General features: G+C 34.2%; 1 protein-coding gene across 1 annotated transcript; it reads left to right on the forward strand.

Annotated features, from left to right (window-relative positions):
* The first annotated feature begins 3,527 nt into the window (after positions 1–3,527).
* LOC140810207 (uncharacterized) lies at positions 3,528–4,473 on the forward strand. Its single transcript, XM_073168078.1, has 3 exons — positions 3,528–3,953; positions 4,048–4,273; positions 4,394–4,473. Exons 1-3 carry the CDS (start codon positions 3,528–3,530, stop codon positions 4,471–4,473), a joined length of 732 nt encoding a protein of 243 aa, XP_073024179.1.
* Positions 4,474–22,257: the final 17,784 nt, after the last annotated feature.

The raw sequence follows: 22,257 nt of genomic DNA on the forward strand, positions 1-22,257 counted from the left end.
TCCGAATGGTATTAATTAGCGTTCTATATGTTTTGCTATATGGCCTATATTCAGGCACTTTTTCATAATTATTTTTTTTTTAAAAAAATTCAAACATACAGTAAAATAAGATATATTACAAAAATAATATAAAAAGCTAATGCGAGTTTGCAGCGTCCGCTGGCATTGGCCTTTCGCGGTGCAAACGGGCCCAACAGCATCCGCTGCTCGTAGTTACCTGTCCTAGTCACTCTATACACGCCTTCCAGTAAAGAAGGTCCATTTACTGACGGATTTCCGGAAAATAAACAATTATTTAAACATGTGAATTGAATTTAAGAAAAATACAAAAGTCCATAGTTGGAGCACAATTCCCCGAAATCAGCTTTTTGCAAGCTTTAACTTTGAACGATTCTTGGATTTTTTATTCAGGAGATTTTAAAAAAATTATAGGTTTTTGCCGTAAATTCGTAGTTCTTTCACACATTTCATAACATTTTAAAAATTTTATATCGATCTTTTTTCAATTTCACTTTCTTTTCTTAAAAAAAATTAAACACATTATTCTATATTTCTGATTTTTCCAAATATTTCATGTTTAAAATTGGTGTTATCTTATAATTGGGTCGTGATGTAGGGATGACAACTTTCCCCACGAGTTTGGGGCCCCGCGGGGAAAACCCGAAACGGAAATGATGATCTCCGATTTTTTCGAGTTCGGGGATTTTTTTAAATCCTCGATGTAATTCGGGACGGGTATGGGATTACGATCTCCATCCCCGAAATCTCCGAACCCGTTCCGAAAATAATATCAATAATAAAATAATAGTATTATTAATATTAATAATATAATAATAATATTATTTTTTCGGGTTTGGGGATTCCCCGACCCGAAAAAACGGGGATTGGGGTGGGTATGGAGGTGGGGATGGAATTCGGGGACTTGGATGGGGATGGCAAACCCGCTCCCGCTCCCGCCCCGGCCCCAGCCCATTGCCATCCCTATCGTGATGTTATTACTGGGAAAGAATAAGTGGAATATATTATATCACATGTAAGACTGATTCGAATACTACGATCTATTAGTTTTTTGAACCTGATTCAAATTTTGTGTACGAAGTTAAACATCGTTATAATGAAGTTTACTATAAAATTGACAACTAAATATTCATTCATGGAAAAAAAAACGTCTTGGAATGGGTACATATCAACATTGTTGATGAAGAAGTTTTAAAATTTATAATGCAATGCCAATACGTGAAAATAGAGCCCACAAACCTTGATTTCCGGGGGCCTGAACATGAATAATATATTCCACATGTCGCCGAAGTTGATTTCCAAAACCAACCGGGTACGTCCACGTACATGGGTATAAATGAGCCTGAGTCATATATTCCACAGGTCACTGAAAAATTAAGCAATATAAATTTGGACCATGGAAGTGGATCGTGAGATCAATATATTACAGGCTCATTGAAAGAAAATCCCACATGTTGGCCGAATACTACAGTTGTTTGGGCCGAAAGTTTTGGAACAAGTTGGGATCCAATTGATCATGCAGTTGATGTAATTGCTCGTTATTTAGACGATGAAGAAAATAATAATGATGCTTTTACAAGTGATACTGAAGAAGATATGTCATATGGCGAGTCTTCAGAAGAAGAGAATAATGAAGAAGACGAGATAAATGATGATAGAGAAGATAATCTGTTTACTTTTGCTGATGAGGGGACGTCATCACGTGAACGACCTCATTCCCCTTTACTAGAGAAAACATGCACCATTTATGCCAAGCACGTATTAGATGCCATCATTTTTTGAAAAAGTATTTGGGGAGGAGGTTCCTGATTCTATTGGTGTACTTGATGATTTGCGATCTAGCTTTTATAATCCAGACAAAGGAGAATTGTAAACATGATTTTTAAGGATAAAATGATTTGATCGCATCTGTGAAAGATTACTCAGTTAGAGTTTTCAGACGTGAGTATGGTGTTGTTGAGAGAACAAGTACTTTGTGGAAACTGCAGTGCAAACACACATAATCTACTATCAGGTGTCGATGTGGTCTTTGAGCTTCTTCGATGTCAAAGACATGTTATTAGAAAATAACAAATATGGTGGACCACACAGATGTATCTCTACCAATGTCTGTGTAGATCATCGTAACCTGATTAGTGAGATGGTGGCAAATAACTGTTGGGCATTGTACGATGTGATCATGCATTTGAGATTAAGTATATAATCGAGCAAGTGAAAGGTAAATTTGAATAGGCAATCTCGTATACAAAGGCATGACAAAGTTTGCAACAAGCGATGGAGAATGTTTAAGGTACATGAGACAGATATGTGCAATTACTTCCAAAATATATGGGTGCACTGTCTACATATAATTTAGGAACAACTGAGGAGTGGAACCATATGAGATCGAACAACCGAGCGACAAAAATATTGAACTATGTTTTTTGGGCTTTCAAGTCATGCATAGATGAGTTTTGATGGGTTTCAAAACTACTGCAAAATCATTAGTGTCGATGGTACACATATGTACACAAAATATAAGCACAAAAGTTTGATCATTGTCACCTTGGGCCACGTTTGGTAGCTTTGATTATCGGAGGACTAAAGAAGAAACAATTGTTTATCCGGTGTTTGCCTCGTTTTTTAGTTGAGAGCTGATATCCTCCAGCCCGTGAAAAGGACACTGTATGGCCATGAAAAGGAGAGAAAGTAATCCCAACTATTTGGTGAGATACCCAATCCTGACATCAACAGTGTTCCAGATTTAAGCTTCACCTCCCCAATTTACCCTTTATCCCACCAACATAAAAATTCAACCTCTTCTCATTTCTCTTCACTGGCTGCGTGTCGTGGTGCTGAAGGCATCGATTCGGTTGGAGGTAAAGTAATTTTCTGTCGTCTGCATCCTTTTTGTAAGCTTCCGTTTGGACTTAAATCTTGTAGTTCCTAATGGCTTTTTTTGGACGAAGAATTCGACGACTCTTACTCTGCACAGTAATGATTTCTGCTGAAGTTTCGTGTCATTTGTTTGTAATTGCGAGGGTCTGAAAGCTTGTGCTACGCTATTCAAGTGATGTTGGGTTATTTGTGAAATTTCAGAAATTTTTTTAAACAACGATTTATGTCTTCTTTTATGCCAGTGGGAATAAATTAATTTCATCTCTTGTCTTTACCAATCTGCACGTAATTGGTATTGGTAAGTCTAATTTTTCCGTAGTTAGATACATAGTTTTTAAATAAACATTGCATAACACAAATTTTTTGTTATTTCTGAGAACTGATAACTGAAATACTATTTCTCAATGTGCATTTTTGTTAACATCCATGTCTGTTAATAGCGTATACATCACATGTGTTAGTTTATAAAGTTGCTGTCATTTGTTTGGTAATTCATCATAAATTTCCAGTTTTCGGTTGATTTTTCTGAGAACATGGAGCAACGTAGAAAAATTATAATCCTTCTGCTGGTCAACCATATGTTATGTCGATCTTTTTTGGTGTTATGTCTCCTAATATGAGAGCATACACGAATGGTGTCACTTATAAAACGTCGTGTCCGTCGAAGACAAGCTGCTTCGTACAACATGATCGAAAGAGTAAATGCTCAGTTGAGGAATTTGCATAGGATTATTGAAGTCGGAGATATCCAATGTGTGAATAACTTAAGGATGAATCGAAGAGCGTTTGCACAATTATGTTATTTGTTAACAAACTTAGGAGGGTTAGGTGATTCAAGATACGTACGACTCGAAGAGAAAGTGGCCATGTTCTTGTCTATATTGGCGCATCATAAAAAGAATCGGGTAGCTGGGCATGATTACGTACGTAGTGGACAGACAATTAGTGCTCATTTTCATGATGTGCTCAAAGCATTGCTCAAGTTACATCCAATACTCCTTGTGAAGCCGTCTCCTGTCGATGAAGAGTGTACGAAAGAAGCGTGGAGGTGTTTTAAGGTAATAGCTCATTTTGATCGTTTTGTTTTTCGGAAGTTTGCTTTCCGTAATATGTTGTCCGAAGAGATATATGTTATTTACACATTGCTTACAGGGTTGCCTTGGTGCATTGGATGGAACCCATATAGGTGTACATGTCCCTTATCGGGATCAAGCAAGATATAGAAATAGAAAAGGTACTATTTCGGTGAATGTATTAGGGGTATGTGACCGCAATATGAATTTCATCTACGCTCTCACGGGTTGGGAGGGATCCGCGGCAGATGCTCGAGTTCTAAGAGATGCGATAAACAGGGATGAGTCATTCAGAGTTCCACGAGGTTCTACCTGTATTTTTTTAGAAGCGCTATTTTTCTCGGGTTTTGTTTCAACATTTTCAAGTACTGATTTGGTTACAAATATTTGTCCATATTTTAATTATTGATGTTACCAAAACGCAGGTTGTTATTATCTATGTGATAATGGGTACGCAAATGTTGAGGGTTTCTTGACGGCGATACACGCCGTATTGCCGTGTTAGGTACCATCGCGATTCTTGGGGCAATCGTGCTTGCGGTCCACAAGATTACAAAGAGTTGTTCAATTGGAGACATTCTCAAGCTCGGAACGTAATCGAAAGAGCATTTGGTTTGTTGAAAAAAAGATGGGCCATCCTTCAAAGTCCTTCATTTTACCCCATAAAAGTTCAGAACCAAATAATTTTGGCTTGCATTCTATTACACAATTTCATAAGAACTCAAATGGATGAAGATCCAATCGACAACGTTGAAGAGTATGTTGGTAGCCCGCTTAATGACCCACAGAATGCTTATATTAACATTTTGGAGTCTTCAATTGGTTGGGATGCTTGGAGAGACGAGTTTGCAATGTCCATGTGGAACATTAACACTTAACACTCTTGTATTTCATTTCAATTATTCGTTACTGTACTTTGAAGTACACTGTATTGGTTTAGTTTTCGTGAATTTATCAAGTTTTTTGACAAAATTGTCTTTTGTTGTGTAATGTTTGTTTTTACGTAATTGTTTAGTTTAGCTTTGGCATATGTAGGTTGCTTCATTTTTCAATGGGTATGTTCTTCGTCAAAGTATATGACACATTTGAAGTATGTTGTGTTTTGTACAGAGGCAGGGAAACAAGTAAACCAACTGTACATGGATAGTGGAGCATCGTCCGCCAGCGTTGTCGGTAGGAGCCGAAAACAAGACAAGACAAGACGTAGTTGGAATGCTCGAGAAGAAGAAGTTCTAATCCAAGCACTTAAAGATGTCGTATCAAAAGGATGGAAAACAGATAATGGATTCAAGGCTGGTTATTTAAATCTGCTGGAGAATGCAATGCAAGAATCTATCCCCGGTAATAGCTTACGTGGAAATCCACATATCAATTCCAAGATCCATGTGTGGAAGAAAACATATAGTACTATAGTTACATTACTAAGCAAAAGTGGTGTGGGCTGGAACGACTGTAATAACACAATCGATGTCACGGACGAGACATGAGAGGCAATTGTCAAGGTATTATTGTCATTGTTTTTTTTTTTTATTGTTCCTTGAATTCTTGACATTTCTTCTTTAATTGTTCGATTTGTCGTAGACCGACCCAACGTTACGTTCAATGAGACACAAGCAGTGGACACATTACCATGACTGGCGTGAGATATTTGGAAATGATCGTGCTACAGGTGAGCGAGCAACCAATTTCGAGAATGCACTTAACGAAGTCCTAAAAATAGATAATGACATATGTACTGCTGCGTGGCTTTCCGAGACACTTGCATTTGACACGTTTGGTGCGACTGAAGACTCTAAATCTGAGACTCAAACGCCATCATCGAAACCTAAGGAATGTGAAACTTCGAAGATTAAGAAAAGGAAGAAAGCCACTGACGACGACCAGACAATTGTTGCAGCCATCAAAAACCTTGCCGACGTAACCAAAAACACTATGGAAGATTTGATCAAGAAGCTTGCTTCGGAGGACAAGCTTTCCGATGCACAAGATCACGTTCTGAATGCATTGGACGAGATGAATCATCTCTCCGAGGACGAGCAAGTGCTTGCTGCTAAGTTATTGTTTAACAACCACAACGACTTGGCTCTGTTTCAATGTTTAGGTCATCGCGGAAAGATTTGTTTGGTGAATAGGTTGTTGAGTGAACAGTAATGGATGCAGAAGATATGCATTTTGTGAAGATGCATCATTTTGAAGTCATAAATGTGTCACCGGTATGGTTGTAGTCGTTGTGAATGGATTTGAACTAGTACTTTTTATGTTTACGTGTTTTGTTGATTTTGAGTATGGGTAATGGACAAGCACATTGTATCTATTGTGAAGGTGATTTTGCACATCACCGTGGTATTTAACTTCATTGTCATATCTCAGATTTTCATGCTCATTACTGCATTCGTGTACACAACAATTAATTCAGGAAAATACACATGTTGCATGTTGTCTGTGAGTATGTGTAATGGACGACCACCTTGTAATTGTTTAGGATGTAGCAGTTTAGGATTTGACACAGGTTTGGCATTTTTGGAAACCTTTGCACATCACCGTGTTATTTAATGAAATTGTCGTACCTCAGATTATGTAAATCGTTAATGCATTCGTGTACACAACAATCAAGTCAGGAAAATGCACGTGTTGCATGTTGTCTGTGAAATTATGAGGTTAAATAGACAAAAAAAAAGTAAACATAATTGAAAATTTTATTTTTTCTGCTAATAAAATTACTTTGTCATTACCAAGCAACGTTGAGATACAAAATGTTGCTACAAAGTCTGCTCTTCCCCACCATTGGGAGACTGTATTAACAACGTGCATCTACTTACATGGCGGCAAAAAAGATACTACTGCACCATGGATTCAAAAGTGTGGGGTAAGAACAAAAGCTTTTCTGCTCTTAAACCTGGTCCCCACTGGACTCAGTGGTCAGATCAATTACGAGAATGGCCGCTTCGCCAGGGACGGCCAATTTGAACTTGTTCTGTCCACCTTCGGTACCACGATCAGCTTTCACCTTGTTGGTGTCATCTTCTTCTTTGCAGCCGTGGTGTCCCCCCATTGTTGGGTGACACAACTTCTTCTTCCTCCTGTTGGTGAAATCAGATGAAGCTTCTAGCATTTCAACACCCTTGCATTTCACTTCACCCTTCTCACCTGTGTGAACCTTGTTGGTTTCATCGTCGGAACATAGATCGATCACCGGTACAATGTAGGGGCTTGTGACTGTATCTTCAGAACCAAATTTGAAAGTAACAGACATGTTTTCACAAATGCTCAGTAATACACATAAAGTTGGACGCCCTTTATGTGCGACAATGAGTAAGGAGAGGTATTTAAGTGTAGAAATTAAATGCATGGCAACTTACCCAACTGCTTGTAGTAATTACAAGTCTATCAATTCCAAGTTCCCACAGTTTTTCAGAGTTGAACGTGATGTCCAAAGAAGATATGCACATATAGTTTTGACAGCAGGGTCCCAGGATGGTAGATCTTAGCCATTAATAAGTAGGTCAAATATTTACATTATTAATAAGATTTACAAACCAACCCCAAAGTAGTAGTTGTTGGTCAAATTATACATGCTGCTATACCTGTTGGCGCACACGAGATTTAGTACATAGCATTTCACCAGTAATCTGCATAGAAATCGAGCCATAATTTGAAGTCATGCATTTCCGGCAATTGAGAACATAGAAGTACAAAGTGTTAGGATACATTTCAGTTACTCAATACGATAGGAACTAATTCAGGGACATACAACTATTAACGAATGCTGGTTATACAAAATACAGCTCGTGATGAGTCAAATGTTTGTTCAACCATAAACAAAGTACACATTCAAATAAAATCTTGTTCCAACGTCAGTAGACAGCAACAAAATGCATTACACACTTAAATATTACGTGCATCTACATTTTCAGCACATCACACAGTGAACAAAATCCAAAAACTTGTACCACGCTTACTTACATGGACTTACTATCACACAAGCGAACTCCAAAATCAGAAGTCATCTATTACTCGTCGCTCAATTTAATTTGCTCCAACAACATAGCTATGTCTTGGGAGTTCTGCTCAATCTTCTTCGCTAGAATGCGATTTTCACGAGATATATCGGATATAGCTTGCAATACATCACATCGTTTGTTAGAAGGCTTACGTTCCCTGTGAGCAGTAGCTTTCGGAGTTGATGTGGAAACATTAGGCTGTGAGGATGAAGTTTCATCAGACATTGTTTTCAAATAACTCTGAAATGCTTCCTCGGCCTCTTTCCTGGTCTCATAGCCTTTGAAACAAGCCCCAGGAAATCTGTACACTTCGGAGTTCGCTTCACACCAATTGTCGTATACACCAGCTTTTCTTCCAATAAAAACAACATAGGTTTTAGGCTGCATGAAAAGATGGTTCATCACAAACCCGCGAAGAGTTAATAGTATATGTAAGTGCAACTAAGTGAGTTCAACAAGAAAACATAAATTAGCTACAAAAACCCGTAAACAAGGATACATAGTATTATTAACCAAACAGTGCTAATATAGTATTAAAATCACTCTTCAACCAGCGAGCTGTAAAAAAAAAGGATTCACATTGAAGATATTCTTCACATAATAACAAAAAAACATAAATAGCCAAAGAGGGACACTAGTACATTTTACTTTACATTCAGGATAAACATGGGCAATGTATTTTAGTGGAATCTGACCTATCCGTGGGTCATCTCAATATGGTCATATTAACATGCCGAATATAATACACCAAAAAAAAGAATATATACAACAAGCAGGTATCAACATCAAATCCGCAAAGCTTAAAGATCTAATTAAAATAGACAAATTCGAAGACTATAGATTTCAAACACATCACCATCTCTTCGATTAAGTAGGTTTTACAAGTTGCTGGTAATCTTCACGGACGTTATTTTGAAAACCGGTCAAGACGGGGAAAACATTCGAATCCCCATTGAACGAACCTAAACAAAACGATGCACAACAAAGAATCCGTGAAAGAAGAAAAAATAATCGGGAATAAAATGGCGACTGTAATTGGGGGAATAAAAATGAAAGTTAGGTATGCACAAAAAAGTTTAGCACTTCGTCTGCAAGAAAGTCACCTTCTCAGTCCATATATTTCGGCGAACCCACGGTGATGAAATCAGATATGGGGAAGAGAGTGTTCCACCAACACCGGACGTAAAGGTGAGAAGTTGGTTTGACGAAGCAAAAGTCGCGGGTCAAATTTGTACATCGGATTTCCACGTGAAAAATAGTAAATTTATCCATCTCCAAAAAATTGTACCAAATAAGAAGCAAAATTGTCTCAGTTAGTAGGGGTATTTTTGTCAAGAGAATAAAATTTAACAAATTAATCCAGCATTTTAAATTCGTACCAAACACAATGTTATTAATCCCAACATAATATTAATCCTTATATCTCATTTTTTAATCACTCTAAAAAATAATCATTTACTTATCTCATCACACGTACCAAACGTACCCTTTGATGTGAATAATCAAGTTCTACAACTAGCTTTCTCCATCGTGGACGAAGAGAAACCTGACTCATGGAAATGGTTCTTGAGAATCTTGGCCGACATGTTGTTTGTGGTGAAAAAAGTGTGTCTAATTTCTGACAGGTAAAAGGGAATTATGCCAGCTGTTAAAAATCTAACATATTTTCGTCCTCCACATAGTGTACATCGTTTTTGTTTGAGACATATATGCTAAAATTTTAATGTTAAGTTCAAAGATGTGCACTTGAAAGATTTATGCCGGGAAGTGGGTACGCAAAACCAAATTTCTTTAAATTGAAGTGACAATGGAGGCAATCAAAGACAAAAACATTTTGGCTCGCATGTATTTGATAGGAATTTCTAAGGAGAAATGGACTTTAGCACGTGCCATTGGTTGGTGTCGTGAGATGGTGACGACCAACATGTCTGAGTGCTTAAATAGTGTGTTAAGCGGTGTTCGTAGACTTTCTATTTCTGCGATAGTACACTTGACCCTTCAAATGTGCGTACAATACTTCATTGAAAGTGTCACAAAAGGTCGTTTTATGGTTTGAGAAAATCAGCCATGGACAGATTACACATATTGGAGGTATGAGGAATGTGCGAGAAATTCTTGTGAGCAACATGTTACGAATATGATGTAGGAGGCCAAACGACTTCGGTTGCAACTGGAGGAAGACCAAGTCAATGTCAACATGTGCAAGAGGTAAAATTATCAACAAGTGAATTGCTCGTGTGATAAATGGAATTTTTTTGGCATTCCATGTTCTCATGCTATTTGCATCGCTAAGTGACATTTGTTAGAATCAACAACACTTGTGCAACCATGATATAACATGTCTGAGTACTTAGCAACATATGGGGAAAATTTCCACCTCTTGCAGATGAACGATACTGGGATACACCCACATTTGAGCATCACAACCCTATTAGACATGAAAGAAAAATAGTGGATAGATGTAGAAAAATTCGATTGAGGAATGAGATGGATAGACTTGTAACCATGGAAAGACGACAACGAGCAACAAAAATGTCAGTGTGCTAGTAAGTTTAACTTTAATATAGTTCATTGTTTATTTCATTTGTTATTATTCATAAATAATTGTTCTATTGATATTTTTATTTCAGAAACAACATATGATTGTCAAATAATTGAAGAAAAAAGACTTCCTGAAGTTTTTAACTTTTTGTTCATGTTGTTATAATTAATTTTCAGCATTATGTACTAGTAGTTACATTTAATTTAAAATTTAGTTTGTGAATTATTATTATTATTATTATTATTATTATTATTATTATTATTATTATTATTAAATGTATTAGGAACAAGAAAAACTAACATTATTAAATGTATTAGCTAGTAACAAGAAGCAGTAAAATAATAAAATAATTACGTTTACTAATATTATTAAATGTATTAGTAACAACTAACATTAAAATAAATTATAATACAACAATTAAACATTTCATCAAAAAAAAAAAAAGCGCTACAATAAAAGATTAAACATTTTACTAAAAATACAAAACAAAAATAGTTACAAATCATTTGTGGCCTCCGGTTCCACAATTACGTCGACCACCTCTACGCAAGTCAATATTACATGGATTGTTTGCTCGGCCATCATCTTCATTGTTTATATCTGAATATCCTAGAAAAGGAACATGTGATATGAAGTTTCTCATGGGGCTGGCGGTCAAAATTTAGAAGCTCTGTAAAACTTGAGAAATTTGAGAAAAATGGAGTGTAGTAACCCTGTTCAACGAACGAATCGTGGATCACATGTGTCGATACAGATTGCGCGCCAATATCGAACCCAACAAGTAAACCAGATGTCACTGCAGTATCAAATCCATCAGATGTCCCTGCAAACCCACCACTAGATTGACCAATATTATCGAACCGACCATATGTCTCTATAGTATCAAATCCATCGGATGACTGATACAAATCAGAATAATGTGTGTTAATTTTTTTTTGACATGAGGTTGTCCGGCAATGAACTTATAATGTGGATATGGAAAAAAACAAAGTCCATGCGCTATAGGCGATAAAACGCGTACAATGATTCGTTCATACCACTGCGTATAATCATCATCAACTTACCTTGATCTTCCATGCCGTTCATGTTGCACAACATATCTTGACTTTCTATTCCACATAAGAATTGCATTCTTATGATATTCATTCTAATCTATATTGCGATGACCTATCCTTGTAATATTCTGTAAGTTATCGTTGTCAAGCGAAGGCATTGGAATAGATTATATTGTCTCATGCTGAATTGTCATATCACATGATTGAGATGATGTATCTCTACAATCTTGAAGCACATCAAGGGGCAAACATATCGCAAGATATTATTATCGTATGAATCAATAATAGTTTTACATCCATATCAATTTTTTGTTCAGGATCCAGTTAAACTACAAATTAGATAAATGTAAATTAAATTTTTTTAGAAATACATCATATTATTCATATGATCAAAATAATCCCTTAGAATTCTTAGCACATGCATCGGCGTATGAGTGTTACTAAACACGGATTTCCACCTAATACATTAGAAAATAGGATCATATATTCAAATATTTTGCAAAATTTATATTATGATATCAATTTTCAAATATTACCGTGCACCATAGAGAGCAACTGAAAATATTTCAGGGTTACCAACAAGCGCAACAATAGATACACCCTACTTGTCGGGGTTAACAAATTTAATCATGTTCCAGGCCTATATCTATCAATAATAATAAATAAAGTTAAATAATAAACTTAAAGATGCATTAAATAATCAAAATATTTAATTTACCTGCATGATATATAAAGGCCCATCTATATTAAACTTTCTTATACGGGTTGCATTGCATAAATCGTGATATATAAAAGTTAAAACTGTACTACCCCAAATGTAGGAGTTTACTCTATTTACATCCTAGAGTAGCTGCAAAAACAAAATCCTGACTGACCCTCATTGATAATCTAGAAACTTTATTCCTCCAATTATCATCAACGCTACACATCGACTATATTTAATAACAGCGAGCTTTCATTATCAATAATGGTGGATTCAGCATGTAAAGATGTAATAGACAAGTGACCGTCTTTAAAATACGAAAGTAGATGTTAACTAAAATGTATGCGTCTATTCGATCACTTTATGTGAATAATCTACTCCAGTCACTAGCTCCCCATCAATTTTCAGACCCCAAATGACAGAAACATCTTGTAAAGTGATTGTAGTCTCACCGCATCTAAAGTAAAATGTATTCATCTCACGTCGCTACCGTTCAATAAGAGTAGTAATATTGTAGAACATCATATAATCTCATATGATTTAAACATGTCAACATACATATGATTGTGTATATTATTTTCGTGAAATAACATCAAGATAAGATCATCTGAAGGCTTAACTCTTATGATATTGTCAATATTTTCAACAGAAACTACAGATGAAATATATGCCGATTACAAATACAGAACACTTATATATATATATATATATATATATATATATATATATATATCTCTTTACCTTCTTCAAATATTGTAAATTGAAAATGAAATTTGCACAGAGTTTGCCGAACTTGAATTTTAATATATAAGTGAGTATGAATGAAACATAAAAAAACAATTCACACGAATACAACAACCAAATTATTGATGTTGAAATAAAGTCAACAAAAAATGACAAGTTCGTGCACCTGCAACCACGCATATCACATGTAGAGGTGATTCAGGACTACATAGTTCACACACACCCCATGAAGAGATTGTAACGTCCGCTGCTAGACTGGTCCACACCTGCGACATCCGTTGCCAAAAGCAGCAGACACTTGGTTTTGTGTAAAAAATATTCGTAAGAATCTGGTTTGAAAGTGGTTGTTTGTCTTCACCTAAGTTGAATTCGTGGTTAATGTGTACCAACAATAGAAAAGAATAGATAAATTTTTAACTCCATTTACTTGGTTAACACTAGACACGTTAAATAATTTGATACAATTTCAATTCAAACAACTTTAACCATAACTCTTTTGATTCATCTAATTAAAATTGAGATTCAGTAAATTTTTCGTAATTCATAATTCCAAATTGTACTTACTATATAATGTTATAGTCTTGCAAAATAGTCATGAAATTCAATTTATTAAATCGCAGAAATTAAATAAATGTTCCTGAGTATTATTATTCAATCTCAACTCATTATTCATGACTTGTAATTCCAATATCATCAAAAGTCCAAAAAAAAGTAACGTATGAACACCCATTAAAATTCCTAAATAATTTCTTAAATTCTTGCACAGTGACATTCTAAGCAAAAAAATGTAGTTGGATTGGATCTATACATAAACTAGGAAGTTATATAAAATATTCAACATTTAGTACATGAAAATACACTAATGATTTCAAACATAAATGTTGAAAAAATGTGATTCAATTGCTAAATACTTAGTATTTATACACATACATTTAATAGCTTAAATATATGTGTGTGTGTGTATTTAAAATTCTGGAGATTTTGCCTTTTGTGCCACCAGAAGTATGACACGCGTCGCATGATAACATGGATATCTGCTGCATTGATGAGGAACATGGAAGAATTGGAAATAGTTTATAAGTATGAAGGTGTTGTTGTACCCCGTTGCCTTTTCTATTGCACCAGATTGACAAGCCTTACGCTACAAATAACTTGGACTTTCAGGCCAATCCAGAATTGGTTTTCCCACCTCAAAGTTCTTTATCTTTCTCAAGTTGAAATTCTAAACGAACATGCTCCCAATACTAACCAACTAGTGTTTAATTTTCCGGTCTTGGAAACGTTTAAACTAGAGAGGTGTATATGGTTGAAAGTGACTTTTGTAGAAATCCATGTTCCATCCCTGACTAATTCTATGTGCGAAAAAACTCGGATCTTCCTGCAATAAAACTAGAATAAACAAGTTGCATTTGGACTTGAGAGAAACATTTCCTAAGTTAATGAAAAACCAAGTTGGCTTACTAGTGCTGAGATTATTATAACTGTGTAACAAACACACACACATATATGTTTGTTCGATGGTCTAAATATGTTTTCAATTTTCAAAGAAAGGGACATTTTGAGAATCTGAGGTTTATATTGTCTCAGTTACTTTAATATTTGTAACTTCATGTGGCAGCTAGCTCTGTTTTTTGGTTAATAAATGAAATCTGAAATTTAATGAAACTTTATATCCTCGTCAAAAATAATATTTCTTTGTCTGTGACAGGCGATCGTCCAATCAAAACAGGGGTCTCCACTCCCTAAATTGAATATGGTGAAACATCTAGAAATTTTTACATCATGCAGTAGCGAAGCTTTTCTGGAGTTTCTTCATTCAACGCCTTCTCTTGAACACATCAGGTTAAATTTGGTAAGCTTGTCAATGCCTTCCTGTTATCCACCTTTCCTTTTTCATTCCCTTTATTTAAGTGCAAATGAAATTAGAACTTTAAGTGAAAATAATTGAATATGAGGCTCTTCCATGTTCTCAGTTTCATTATTCTTTTTTTTTAAAAAGTTTGTTATCTTTCCTTTTCAAGGGATGTGGGACGATTATGATTATGATTTATTGGAGCTGATACATTTATGTATTGTGTCACATATTAATGAAGTCCGTTTTAACGTGTTCAAGGGGGAACAAAGGCATGTTCATATGGCTGATTTTTTGTTGAGAAACACAGTAGGACTGAAGAAAATGTTGGAGCTCTTGAGAAACAAATGTGAAGAGCAGCAAGCTGAGAAAAATTTTTGGGCTAGACTAAAGGTGAAATTTGCGAAGGGTGATTTTGAGGTGACTTTTTCGAGAAAGAACGCGGCAAATATAGCAGAGTTTGAACATTGTTTGGCTCTTGAAAGAAAATCCATTCCAATGTTGGTAGTGACATCCGTTTTTTTCTTTGTTATAACTTATAAACAAGTAGACATAAAGTTTTTTGTCTTCACAATTTCAGTTTTTTTTTTATGTTTCTTTTTACATACTTTTTGTCGATAAATCGTCACTCATATTAACTCTATAATTTTTAGTATAGGATCAAATGTTTATCATGATAGTGATAACCAAAAAACTTACCTTTTACAGTACTAGAAATAATGCACATTCGTTGCACATGGGAAACATATGTTGGAGTAATTAGAATTCGAAACAAAATTAATTAAGTCAACAAAAGATAATGATAATAATATTGTAAATTTTGACAATTCATGTTAATTATTTATATGAAATTAATGCATATATTTTATTATAGTATTCAACAAATGCATATATTTTATTATAGTATTCAATTATTTCATTTTTTTTGGACAATAAATGATCTGCAATTTTTTTTTATCACAATAGTGTTAGTTGTTATTCTCTTTTATGTAAAGTGACAATAATTGCTATTGAATGTTTCTACTTTCCTAGTCACTTTTAATTTATTAGACAATTATACTTGATTACATATAGACTGCATATTATTATAAAAATATATAAATACATAAAAGTATCGACGTACTGATAAAAAAATGATTAAATGTTGTCATTTATTTGTAATTTATGATAATAAATATTGTGACAATAAATCATCTTTTTACTGACTCTTATAACACATATTTTAATATTTCATATTACTCGTATGCATAATGTGAGCAATTATATTATTAACGTCCTTTTAGTATTATTTCCAGATAATAATATATTTAGTTTTCTTAATTGTTCGTATATCTTCACAAAATAATTTATATATCCTTATTTAGAAAACAATTAATTGCATTTATAAAGTTTAAATAGTAAACCAACAGTTGGACATAAAAAATTCATTGCATTTATCTTTAAATACAGTTAGCATCGTGAGATTGTTTAGAAGGGGGGTTGAATATAAAAATTCGATTGAGTTAGCAACACTGAATTGTAATTCTTCTCAGTTGAGTTTCAGTAAACCAGCAGTTGGACACAACGCGGAAATAGGCTCATTGAGTAGGTTTGAACAATAAAAATGGCAAGGCTAAATATCAGTTAGGCTAGAAAGCTGAAATAATGAAAATGCACAGACAAGTTTGTTTATGGATGTTTGGAGATTTGAAAAACTCCTACGTCACTCCTTGTTTCGATTCCAGAAGGATTTCACCAGAAGACTTTGGCAATAACAAGTAATTTGCAACAACCCACTTCAACATGACTTATCACTGGCCTACTGAAACTCCTAGTAAATTCGACACTTAATCACTCATATTAGTTAGCCTCTTACTATCAGTTCCATGTCTCTCACAACAAAATACACTTTGCATAAATGATCCTCAATGAATGAATATGAACATTTATGTGTGTTATGAAATAAACCCTTGATCAAATGGGCTCTGAAAGCTTTGATCGCAGAACACTCGATTATATATCATGGATAGTAGATTGTTGACCGTGTATAGTAGATTGTAGATTTTGAATGTCTACTCGACTGATCTATTTATAAGCTTCCATCTAACTATTGAATTTTTGAATCTGATAGCTGTTCCAGATATAGTAATTGTTGTTCCACGTCATTGTCCTTTATAACAAATAGTACAACTGATAGTGCACATAAATTCTGGCATTTTAACATATCGAAAAGTTGTTAAGGTACGGAAGATATTATCTGATATGTCATCAAAGCTCTAATCTTTGAAGAATGTTTTGGAAATAATATTTAGAGAATGTCAGCTGAAAAGCCTTACTGATTTAGTTACGTAGAATAGTCAACATTCCTTGTGAATCAGTGGCCTTCGATAATCAGTTCCCTTCGAGTACTCAGTTATGCTCGAGTTCAGTTTGCTTTAAGAATTCAGTTCGGCTAGACTGAAATTAATTTTCACATTAAATCGTTATATCACCAAAACTTAATTGATCCAAGAATTTTCTCCTTTTTGGTGATTGACAAAATATTCTCGATATATCAGAAAAACTATATTTTATAAATGAAATGACTTTGACGAAATACAATTAATAAACTCAAACTGAACTTTATGAAACTGATCTGAGCACTATCTTGTGATGTTCTTTGTGAGATCCGAAGTGTTTGCTTGATAAATCTGGTGGCTTCTTAGAATCGATTGGCTTAGGAGGTTCTCCGGAATGACTTGATTCGGTATTCCTCCAACTAACTTCAGTCTTTATATGACTCACTTCCTCTTTTTTGTCAACACCACCGAGGCTTTTCTTAATTTCATGTACCTAGCTCAGCTGAGAGGTAACTACATCGATCTTGGCTGATGATTGGGTATTGACTGCATTGATATTCGAGAACAGCCGAAAGTTGCTACTCTGAAATTGTCCACCGAGATAATATGCAGAAGAAATATGCATCTTGTAAACATACTCTAGGCTTATGAATATGTTCATGATGTGTTTGGAGAGAAAGGAAACTTCTTGAGCATCTTTTCCTTGAATTTTTCTACTGCAATGTAAGAATCTAGCAGACCACACTGCATATTTGTCATACTGGATGAAATTAATGTTAGTTTAGCATTGATGTCATCATGAGGAGTAATTGAAATGTTCATCTCTGGATAACATGATCTTATGAATATCTTTGGATCCAGCCGGAGTGGTGATGGCCAAAGAAAGATCTGGTGCCTGGCTAGATGAGGAATGGACTGCATGTTCAAGCAACAAAATCAGTTCAACTTGACTGGCCCAACATGACTGTCTTATTCAATTGCAACACTATTGATATATTTATTCAACGATGCTCCAGGATCAGAATACAGAAATGGGCGTGTTGGTTGCCTCTTTTTGAGAAAAAATATGTTTATAATTTTTTATGAATAATTTTGCTAAAAATGCGTATTTGTCCAGGATGGGTTGTGCGTCGTGCGTGTACCATTTTTTTTGGATTCTTGGGCCTGTGCATGTTGGGATTTTGATCTCTTTTCTGTGTTATTTTGATTGGTAACTGAGTTCTAGATTTTCTATTATATCTAGGTTAGCTGTTAAAATAATGGACGAAAGCATTCAGATTGATAGCAATGGAGAGAAGAAACCTAGAGTGGATTCTATGGACAATGATGGCGGCCAAGATTTTATTAGTAATATGCCGGAAAGTATTATTGATCAAATTATGTCCCTCCTGCCCACGAAGGATGCTCTGCGAACTTGTGTTTTGTCCAAGGATCGGGAGTACAAGTGGACTGGATATTAATGAAGTCCGGTTTAACGTGTTCAAGGGAGAACAAAGGCATGTTCATATGGCGGATTTTTTGTTGAGAAACACAGTAGGGCTGAAGAAAATGTTGGGGCTCTCGAGAAAGAAATGTGAAGAGCAGCAAGCTGAGAAGAATTTTTGGGCTAGACTAAAGGTGGCATTGGAAAGGGTGATTTTGAGGTGGCTTCTTCGGGAAAGAATGTGGAAAATATGGCAGAGTTTGAACGTTGTTTTGGCTCTATAATGTTTATCATAGGATCAATGTCCACTCATATTGACTCTATAATGTTTTATCATGATAATGATAACCGCAAAACTTACCCTTTTACAATACTAGAAATAATGCACGTTCGTTGCATGTGTGTTGCACGTGGGAAAAGTATGTTGGTGTAATTAGAATTCGAAACAAAATAATTAAATCAACAAAAGATAATGACAATAATATTTTAAAAATCATCACTAAAATAATTTAATAAGAGTGGTTTTCAGGCCAATCTTAAAAGTTAAAGCAATAAAAATTGTTTATAGCAATGGTTTACAAAAATGGTCGCTAAAATTATTTAATAAGAGTGGTTTTGCAGCAATCTTAAAAGTTGAAGCAATAAAATTAGTTTTTAGAAGCGGTTATTATAAAGCGTTGCTAAAAATACTCTGTAGGAGTGGTTTTAAACCGTTGTCGTAGCTTCAATTAGCGACGGTTTTTAAACTAGGCGACGGTGTAAGTTGTCGCTAATTAGCGACAGATTGTGGGAAAACCGTCTCAAATTTTAGCGACAGATATTGGCTAACCGTCGCTATTTAGCGACAGTTATTAATAAAGCGTCGTTAAATAAAGCGACGGTTAAAGTAATTTGTCGCTAAAATTAGCGACGGATTGTTAATAAACCGTCGCTAATAAGCAACGGCTTTCTCAAAAACGTCGCCAATTAGAGTCAGTTTTTTTACTAAACCGTTGTTAATTAGCGACAGTTTTTATTAATAGCGTCACTAAATAGCGACGGTGGAAGCATAACCCGTTGCTAATAGTTTAATTTAAATAAAAAAATTTACGCATATGCAGGAACATGTGGCCGTAACAAAAGAAGATTCTATTTTACCATCTTAAATAGCAATTTCTAGCAAATCATCAAGTTGTATCCAATAATTCATAATCTTAAATAAAAATTTAAAATTTACCAAAAAATTGAAACTAAAAAACTTACCCTAAATTGAAAATAAAATTGGACCAGAGACTAAAATGTATTGTACCCGTCCAATATACTCTTAGTGAAGATGAAGTATGGTAGACTGAATTAGTGGAAAGAAGTATGCCATCGCTTACTCCCTGGTATTGTAGTAGTAGAAGAAATGAACCTAAAATGCTAGTATTTATAGACAATTTTGCGACGGCTTTTGATATAACTGTCGCTATGGGCGACGGTTTACGGTAAAACCGTTGCCATTAGCGACGTTTTAATTTATTTGTCGCACATAGGGACAGTTATGAAACTGTCGCCGATTTACAATAGCGACGGTTGCTAATTTGAATAGCGACGGTTAATAATTGTCGCTAATTTGAATCGGTGACGGTTTACCTTTTAATGTAGCGACGGTTTAAAAAATGTTTCTATTTTAACAACAGTTAACTACAACCGTTGTGGTTTCTAAAAAAAAAACCGCTAATCTACAAGGGTTCACTAAAAGCGTTGTCGTTTCTATAAAAAAAACGTCAATCAACAACAATTTTTTTAAATTGTTGTCGTTTGTCAAAAAATAAAACACCAATCCACAATGTTTTTATAAAAGCGTTGTGGTATGTCGAAAAAAAACACGCTCATACACAACAGTTTTTAAAACCGTTGTCGTATCCAAAAAAAACACCCTCATAGACAACGGTTTTAAAACCGTTGTCGTAGACATATCTAAGACAACGGTTTTTAAGAATTGTCCAAAAAAACGGCAAAAGACAACGGTTCATAGAACCGTTGTCTTTTGCCCTAAAGAAACGCTGAAAGACAACAGTTTTTAGAAAACCGTTGTCGTTGACACCATAAAAGACAACGGTTTTTACAAAACCGTTGTCAAAACACACCTACGACAATGGTTTTCACTAAAACCGTTGTTAAAAACTATACGACAACGGTTTTTCAAAAAAACCGTTGTCGTAGGTGCGTTGTTGTTGGGCGTTTTTCTTGTAGTGACAACTGTAGATAAATATTAAAATAATAGAAACGGTTCAATGCCAGCGGCTTCTGTTACTTTGCTTTTAGGAGCGTTTAGTGCAACAACTTCTGAAAAAACTCTTCTAAAAACCAATTTTTTTATAGTGGATTATACCAAGTGAAATACTTATATGTACGAGTTTCATTCAATTTAACCCATTATAATATTTTTATTAACTAACTTTGTCATTTTTTACTCCACTAATATTACAGTGTGACAAATTAACTAGTTTGGCTCATTCGAACAATAGCTTTTGATTTTTTTTTTACTAAATAGTGGCCTTCATTCTCACCAATTTCAATATTTAGAAGAGTGGCCTTCATTCTCACCAATTTCAATATTTAGAAGCCGAGATTAGTAATAAATAATACCTAATAGAAAATTATTTAGTTTTATATTATGTTTTTTGTTTAATTGTGTAATTTTGTATGTCCTAACTAATTCATGTTTATAATTTTTATTGAATCTACATAATCATGATTAGAAGTCTTGTACACATACAATATACATATAAAATTAATGTATTTTAAAATATTAATATTGAAGTATCAAATAAATATATTGAATCGTTATTTAAGAACTTTTTTAGAAAAAAATATCTATCACGATTCAGATTTAAAGATTAACAAACTAAAAAAAAAATTATGATGAGTATCTTAAGAAACGAATAATGTTAATCCAAAAGGATTAGATATGATTATTGAAAATGAATTTGTCTTAATTAATTAAATTTTGTTAAACATGTGTGCTTAATTAATTAGAAAGATTTCAATATAGTATGTTAATAAATTTTTTTCCGTATGAGTTAGTGCTCGAGTCTTTATGATCATTTTTTGGAATTTTTTTTCTTGCATTTGTTCTATTAACGGTGTTTTATAAATTAAAATACTAAATGAAATTAATTATCAAGTTAAAAACTAATCAAGAAATTTAAGAACTTGTGGTTTCTCAATTAGTTTGTCTGACATGTCCTCCTTTACTTTTCTGATTTAATAGATGTTAAATCCAAAATAATTGGGTTTGACAAGAATTTTTGTAGAATAAAACACAATTAAAATAAATTATTTGATTGTATTTGTAATGAAATTTTGTATATTTCATATATGTTTTATTTTTTTCATTTATAAAGTTGAAATGTATATATTATAATATAAGATTTGTTATATATTTTAACATCGATAAATCAACTAAAATTTATTGATTTATATTTTATCTCCCGCTAACATATAATCCTGGTTTTGCCCCTGAATTTGTGCATTTGTTTGATTGAATTTATTATTTCTCATTTTTCCAAAGCCCATAACACATCAAACATGAAAGTGAATACTAATTTAAAGAGATGATAATACTTATATCTTGCAGTAAACGCATTCACCTATCACGATACTAAAACATATAACTTAAAAATA

The sequence above is a fragment of the Primulina eburnea genome, chromosome 13 (genome assembly GCF_022965805.1).
Source record: "Primulina eburnea isolate SZY01 chromosome 13, ASM2296580v1, whole genome shotgun sequence".
In the NCBI taxonomy this organism is placed as follows: Eukaryota; Viridiplantae; Streptophyta; class Magnoliopsida; order Lamiales; family Gesneriaceae; genus Primulina; species Primulina eburnea.

Excerpts from the sequence above, each read along its gene's own strand:
- LOC140810207 (XM_073168078.1), top strand. The coding sequence starts at position 3,528 with ATGGTGTCACTTATAAAACGTCGTGTCCGTCGAAGACAAGCTGCTTCG. Across the intron at positions 3,954-4,047 it reads AAGCGTGGAGGTGTTTTAAG|GGTTGCCTTGGTGCATTGGA; the intron begins GTAATAGCTCAT and ends CATTGCTTACAG. Across the intron at positions 4,274-4,393 it reads GTCATTCAGAGTTCCACGAG|GTTGTTATTATCTATGTGAT; the intron begins GTTCTACCTGTA and ends ACCAAAACGCAG.